General features: G+C 39.8%; 2 protein-coding genes and 1 pseudogene across 2 annotated transcripts in view; 1 reads left to right on the top strand and 2 right to left on the bottom strand.

The window, feature by feature from the left end:
* Positions 1 to 556: 556 nt before the first annotated feature.
* LOC138009823 (uncharacterized) lies at positions 557 to 1,261 on the bottom strand. The gene has a single exon (XM_068856820.1). The coding sequence runs from the start codon at positions 1,259 to 1,261 to the stop codon at positions 557 to 559; it is 705 nt and encodes a 234-aa protein (XP_068712921.1).
* Positions 1,262 to 2,369: 1,108 nt separating this feature from the next.
* Positions 2,370 to 3,441, bottom strand: LOC138009822 (uncharacterized; annotated as a pseudogene).
* A 2,250-nt stretch (positions 3,442 to 5,691) lies between these two features.
* Positions 5,692 to 7,691, top strand: part of LOC138009821 (uncharacterized) — a 9,376-nt gene continuing 7,376 nt past the window's right edge. The window contains exons 1-3 of the mRNA XM_068856818.1: positions 5,692 to 5,779; positions 6,064 to 6,240; positions 7,053 to 7,327. Of these exons, the coding sequence (XP_068712919.1) occupies positions 5,692 to 5,779; positions 6,064 to 6,240; positions 7,053 to 7,327 (540 nt within the window). The remainder of the gene's footprint in view (positions 5,780 to 6,063; positions 6,241 to 7,052; positions 7,328 to 7,691) is intronic.

Raw genomic sequence — 7,691 nt, 5'->3', positions numbered from 1 at the left:
CCAAGAGCCCAGGTTTCTAGCTACTGTTACAGGACAACCCTAATGCAACTGATGTTAACCTTGGCCAGCTGCTGCCTAGTACCTATAATTCAAAATTCTGTCTTATCATCGTTTAGCATAAGATTATCTGAAATCATCCACCTCCTAATGTCACGGATACAGTCAGTCATGGACTTGATGGCAAAATCAGCATCCACAGATCGACTAGGGCTGAATGATACATACAACTGTGTATCATCAGCATAGCAGTGAACTTGTGGGAGGTGGCTTTCAACGATCTGGAACAGTTTGCGTGTGTAGATAGTGAAAAGCAAGGGACCCAAACATGATCCTTGAGGAACACCTTGTTTTAAGGGAAACTGATGTGAGAGACTACCATTTACAGAAACACGATGGAACCGGTCAGAAAGATACGATTTAAACCAGGCAAGCGCATTGTCAGTTATTCCCAAATGAGACTCAAGACGATCAATCAGCTTATTATGATGTATAGTATCAAAAGCTGCACTTAAATCTAATAATACAAGCAAGTTGACATGTTGCTCGTCCATAGACATCAAAATATTCTTAACTTAAGTAAGGCCGTCTCGGTGCTGTGTTGCTGTTTATACGCCGATTGAAGCTGAGAATGTAAATCATTGGCAGTCAGATGCTCCATAAACTGCTGAACCCCAGCCCTCTCCGACAATTTAGAAATGTAAGAGAGGTTACTGACTGGACGGAAATTTTTGAATACAGAGTCCAAACCAGGCTTCTTGAGAGATGGTAACACAAGCGCCTCTTTCCAGGCCTCAGCGAATCGACCGGTGTCAAAAGAGAGGTTAATCAATGTAGTGATAACTGGCAGTAGAACATCCAGCAACTTGAGAACGATGGGAGTGGGAATGGGGTCGAGTTGACAAGATTTGCCCGCTGCTTTACTAATCAACAAGCGCACTTGTTCTTGACAGAGAGTCTTGAAACCGGTAAACCATTCTCTCAGGCATGTAATGTCAGTAGCAGGTAGAGATGGTACAGATGATGTAGATGAATTAGCTAAAGACGCGTTTATATTCTCAATCTTCTGTGCAAAGAAATTTCCAAAATCATTGGCAAGCGGAACATTGTCAACACGAGGAAACGATGCAGTGTTGGTGTCACACAACAGGGACTTTGTAACATTAAACAGTTTTCTCTGATCAGAACTGTTTTGCTGGATATGATTGGTGTAATAATCACAGCGAGCTTGGTTCATCAAGTATATTGCATGGTTTTTCTTCATTTTGAAAACACTTAGATCCTGTGCAGATTTAGAATAGCCCATTTCCTCTCAGCTCTCCGCCTAGCCTTAATAGCATCCTTAATTTTGTGGTCAAACCAAGGCACATGCTTCCTGTTAGCAACAGACTTAGTTCTCAGAGGGGCATATTTATCAAGTAACGACGACAGTGTGGAGTTGTAGTAGGAGACCATCATATCCAAATCCGTGAAAACGCTGGTACACAATTCAGACGCCATTAAATCAGCTCTGAGAGCATCCATGTCAATAGATTTTAGCTGCCTGTAATTGATTTCCTTAGTAGCTGTACAGGGTTTCACTGAATCAAGTTGACACAGTACTGCGGCATGGTCAGAGATAAACTGATCAATCAACGGGGCAGACTTAATAACCTGATCATATTGCCTGGTGATCACCAAGTCCAGGGTGTGGCCATCCTCATGGGTATGACCAATCACATGTTGTTTCAGGCCAAGCGACGCCAGCAAATCCAAAAATTCACAAGCATCAGAATCGTTCACATTATTAACATGGATATTAAAGTCACCCGTAATGATAAGCGGTTCTGGTATTAGAATGATACTCTCCATGTATGAAGCAAACTCGTCAAAAAACGTTTTCAGAGACACCGGATGCAGATTAGAGTAGGGTGGACAATAGATAATTGACAACCTAGCGCAAAACGAGTTGGTACTTAAGCTCCATTCCGAGAACTCGAAAGAGGTTTTCTCACCCGCATTGATTTTCGACACATCAATGTTTTCTCTGAACAGCAAACGTGTACCACCACCCTTACGGCCAGACCGATTATGGTGTAAAAACTCGTGTGTTTCATCACAGACTCTCGTATTAATGTTCATCCTCCATAAACAATTTCCAAAAGCAAGCTGATCCTCCAGGGTTTTGGTTTGTCTGCCAGTTTTGATCTAGTAAAATTCTTTCATAAACTGTTTTAAAAAATGGATGGAAGGAAGTAACAATATGTTCTCTACTGTTCAAGGATATGGGAAGAGGACCTATCATTGGAATCACAGAGAGAATGGAGGGCTGAGAAGACAAGTTTAATGGCAAACTTTGCTCATTGTCAGAACCAGTGAAGGATGGATAAGAATTAATATGCAGAATGATCTGATGCAGCTTGAGTGTTTTCACAGTTGGCTTGATGAGGTTCCTGATAGCTGATAAATTTCTTCACACACTGATATATTATTTGACGGCAGAAAAACTGACATGGCCAATCACCAGGCTGAAAAATAATGAACTTTTTTGCATAATCACCCAAACCAGCACTAAGTGCTATGTCATATGCTGCATTAAAGTCCTCTTTGGACTTGAGTTGTAACTCCACAAAGTCTACAAGGTGAAGGTCATCCATTCTTCTCATTGTTTGCACATTGTCATTTTCTGAATACTGGTGGGTGTTGAGTCGCTGGCGTTGAAGTTCTGGATTGAAAAAAGCCTCAGTAAGCCAGTTTGGCATAACAGAAGCATATGAACAGCTCATGTTTTGCATACATGAGGCAGATGTTATAATCTGTGGGCATGTGTTTATACTGATGCCATTTACATCATGCATGATACTGGCCTGCAGAACACTTATGGCAGGTATGTTTTTAAAAGCTTTAATGACTATCGTACACACGGACTTTGCTTCGGATGCCTTATCTGCCTGTGGTCTTCGTTTGGTGTGAATTGAGGTGAAGTCATCTATGATCAGCACTAAAAGCCACTTGTTTTCAATCGCATCTTGAATAAAATATTTGAATGACTTGCAATGATTTTCCGACAACGATTTAGCAATGGTGTTCACTGTCCTTCTAGCACAAGAGAGACCCATAGTGTGTTGTGTTTCGATACCTTCTTGATTTATATCACAACTCCTAAGGTAAAGGGCATTGTCAGTTTGAAGTGTATTGCATGCCTGACTCAAACAGTAGCAAAGGTTGTAAATAACTGACACAGCCCTTTTCTTATTAAGATTGATACGCTCAGCAGAGTGCCTTGCTGATGTAATTGCATCAAGAATGGCATCAAAAATATTTGTTTGCCCCTGCTGAGATGCAGAATTCTCTGAACATTTCAGGCTGATAGATGTGGATTCCCTTGTTAGCAATTATCTCTTTGTATATTTTGTTTTTGACCAAGTTGAGTTCTTGCTTTATGTCACATCCTACAGAATACATGAAAGAATAAAACAAATTTCAGACAAACGTAATGTTCAAAATATGGCTTTTAAGGGTCCTTGGGGGGAGGGGGGGCATAATGGGGTTAATTTTGGAAGAGTTGATCTTGTTGCAATGCATTAAATGAAGATTCTTGTCATGTATATGGAACATCAAAAGTAGCTTTTGTCTACCATTAATTTGAAAGGGAAAAAACGCATCAATCAAAATACTTCTATGTAGGTGGCCATTGTATACTATTGTTTGTACCATTTTTAGTTACAGGTTTTAGTAAAATTATACACGTCTGGATTTTTTATTAAAATGTAGGTTTTTTTACTTGTTTATTTCTTTATTTTATCAGTTAATTTGAAGCTGATTTATCTGATTGACCCTCTTCCATCATAAGTTTGGATATGGGTGCATGGCTGGAAGGTTGTTTCAAAGAGTAGTCCAGAAGCAGCTTGTCTGCCTGTTTGTTGACTGATTAATTTCCACTTCTGCCCCCCCCCCCCACTTAACAAAGAGGGCTAGTGACATGAATGGGGCAGCAACAGTCTTATTGGTGGGGTGGGGGGGGGGGGGGAAGGAAGGGAGTACATTCACCCGTGGTAGGAGCTTGTGTTAGGGGTTTTGGAGCAAATCTAGCCAGACATTAACTTTTAGAGGCTTGGAATTGCTAATTTCTTCCTCAAAATTGTACTGTCCCTGCGAGCAACTATGGTTGTAAGTTTCTTCCCGCTGGTTTGTTGTTTATACATTATTTAGTTTTGAAGACCTTTTATCTCAAAATTTCAAATGATCCTTTAATGCAATTTTTCTGGCATCAGTTTTGTTTAATTTTAGGGCACGTTCGTTTGGGATATATTCCGGAATATATTCCCGCTATTCTGCTCCTGGGAGCAGAATAGCCAGAATGGAAATCCAGGTATTCCGGAATGAGAATAGCTCCCAAACAAACGCTCACTTGCATTATTCCAATTATTCTTATTCTGGATTGATCCCAAACGAACGCGCCCTTAAAGATGGTGTCCACACTCAACTACACCACTGATCACAGCTGAAAGTGGAATTCAAAGGCAGAACAAGCAAGTAATTTCACTTACTTTGAGACAAAATCTTTAAATTTTCCTCCATTTCTGAAATGGACTCCCTTGGTATAACTACCATCTCCCTATCATTATCTGCACTAGCTACACACTCTGTTTCAGAACCTGTCACTACTGGTCCTCTTCTCTTCGGAACTCGTCCGGGTTGGTTGAGATTCGACTGAACATATTTTGAACAAAAAATAAATACTAAATTTTAGAAGGATCTACACTTCAACCCCACTGAAAATGTTTAACATTTTCATGAACTTGTTTACAAATAAAGCTTGGCTCTTTCAGTGAAATTATGACACTTCTGTAGTTTTAGCTGCATGCAGCAGTGCTCAATCTTTATTTTCACATCACGAGTGTAAGTACGATTAAAGAAATTAATCGTGAGAAAAACACTAACATGGTGAAATGTCTTCCCATTGTTTCTGTATTGCTGGAGAGCTTTTCTGCAGGCTTCACAAATGTCTCCCGCTGTTTTCTCGAGGAAACCAAAACAGGCTTCCAAGTCGGCGTTTGACTTAACACAATGGAATGGACTTCTCTGAGACTTTTCCCCGCAGATTATACAACCATGCTTACACCTTTCTACACTTTCCGTCACATTTGCAATAAAAATTATTACACACACTTGCAAAAGAAAAAACAATTTTGTTTGCACCGCCATTGCGCAGAACTGAGCACAATTTTCTTTTCTTCGAAGAATGGCGGGCTTTGTGCAGGCGCCCACCAGCGGCTACACTCATCGAAACACAAATATGGTGCATGGGCAGACAGAATGCCCCTCTGCTCTTTTTCGTGTAAGTTCCGTCTCGTCCGCCATGTTTTCAATCTGGTTATCTCATTCCCAGGACTTTCTGCTGCAAAAGATCACGTGCTGTTTTTATACCAATAGCATGAACGCTTCAAAGCAGCGCGTCCTTTTCAAATTTTCTCACTTTCCTCAAAATTCCAGCGTGGTCTCCATCGATTTACGAAATAGAAATCTTTTACAACTTTAGAGAATCCATTCCAGAGTGAAAAGAAGTGTCCCAGCGCGTCTACGAGAAGGTACGTTTAGGTCTTTTGTCATGGCTCAACATGCATTTGCATGCGTATTTGTGCTGAAAATTTTTACTGAAATTTGAGACGCTCTTCACAACAGGAATATAAAATCTTTTATTCACTAAAACGAATGGCCATCTATGGCAATCATCTCAGTTTCTTCTATAAAGAATATTTGAAAGAAATTATGGCCTTCGGATTCCGTAGTTCTACAAAAGGTGCATTGTTTAAGGCAAGCAAAATTTTAGTTTCTAAAGAAACTGTGGTGCTGCGTCGGTGGGAGATTGAAACAGAAATTTATTTTATCAAACGAGTTGATAAAGGTTGAATAACCACCGTGAAAGATTTGGAAAGCTGACGTTTCGAGCGTTAGCCCTTCGTCCGATTTTGTGGGGTACAAATATTCTATGAGCTACACATTATCCTCACATGTACGTAAATATCACCAGCAAGAAGACGTTTCACCAGTGAAAAAACTTAACTCAAATATTTTGCTATACAGAGACCTGGTACCTTGTAAAGTATGAGGATGATGAAAATTTAAGAGTGCTTGCTGAAGATGAAGTTTGCCATATCTTCCTTGATGAAAAAAATGATGAAATGCAAATTGGGGATGTCATTAGTGCTCTATGGATCCCCAGTGGCCAATACTATGATGCCAAGATTTTAGCAAAAGGAGGTGAGTGAATTGTTGTCAAAAGGCTTTAGTTAATAATTGTGTGGATTTACAGTCGAACATAAGCCAATAACACTATAGTGTGAGTGATGGTGCATGCTCCTTATGTCAAGTATAAACCATCTCATAACAATTTACATTTACAGACAGGGCTCGAAATTGCGACCAATGGAGTTGCATTTGCGACTAAATTTTTTTTTCCTTTGCGACTAAAAGATCTGGAGAAGTTGCAAATTTGCGACTTGTTTTCAACTCCGCTATTTTGAAACAAAAGGGTTCACAGTTGCCACTTTGCTGCTACTTTTGCTAAATGTGGAGTAATTTAGCTGCAATGTTACGTGCACAACACCATCCCTTTGATCAGTCGCCTTTTTGTGTGGTAACTTTACACAGAAGTATTGCGGGCTCAATTTTTTTTGCTATAAACCACTGACAACACAATACAGTGCTGCGATTTTTGCCACTAAAAAATTTTGTGACTGGATTTTTTCATTAACTTGGAGCCCTGACACATTTAATGTTGGGGTAAAAATCAGGTTTGAGTGGGATTGTTATATGCATTTTTGTGCATATTGCTGATATGCTGTCATGTTGTCCTTGTAAGCCCAAAAACAATGTAATGAACCAGTCACAACTCAAAGCACATACATAAAATTTAATTTTAATTTTTTTTTGTGAGTGCAAAGAAACCAATTAAAACCCCAAAATAAAAGTTGCTTCAACAGCAGGTTGTTGTAGCATGTACTTGCATGCATGATCAAAAATAACGTTGAGTGACATGAATAATTTATTACCTTCAAAATGTATCTTTACAGGTGATAAAAGTGAGCTTATGAGAGAGAGGATGAGGCAAGAAAAAGCAAAAAAGAGTGTGCAAAAGGAAATTGAAGCGCAGCAAAAAAGAAAAATTCTGAGGAAGAAGCAGATGCTCAGAAAAAGAAGAAAAAGAAACAGAAGCAAACAGAGAGTGAGAAAGAACAGAAGGCAAAAGATAAAGAAGAAAAACAAAAAAAAGAAAGAGCAAGATCGCAAAAGACAAAAATTCTTGTTGGCAGCATCTCGATGGGCAGCAGATTCTGAGGTCACTACAGTAACTGTAAATAATCCTGTCGATGCAACCGTCACACCTCAACAGAAGTTCACCACAGAAGTTCCAGTCCTTCATGCCAGTCTTCCACACCATTGAACGCTAACACATCTTTATCACCTAACAAAAACCCAAGCACTAGCACAACTACCATTGCAACCTTCACACCTCATCCAATTCGCCACAGAAGTTCCAGACCATTATGCCAGTCTTCCTTACCATTGACTACTAGCACAACTTTATCACCTGACAGAACCTTAACCACTCCTGAATCTATACAATCACCAACAGAAGAATTTCTTCCAGCCAACCCACCCATGCCTGTAAGGCCTTGCATTCCTGCAAGACCGACAGCCAGTTATAAGTC

The sequence above is a fragment of the Montipora foliosa genome, chromosome 7 (genome assembly GCF_036669935.1).
Source record: "Montipora foliosa isolate CH-2021 chromosome 7, ASM3666993v2, whole genome shotgun sequence".
NCBI classification, from domain to species: domain Eukaryota; kingdom Metazoa; phylum Cnidaria; class Anthozoa; order Scleractinia; family Acroporidae; genus Montipora; species Montipora foliosa.
The sequence above is the reverse complement of the archived record's forward strand: the minus strand, read 5'-3'. Positions and strand labels throughout refer to the sequence as shown.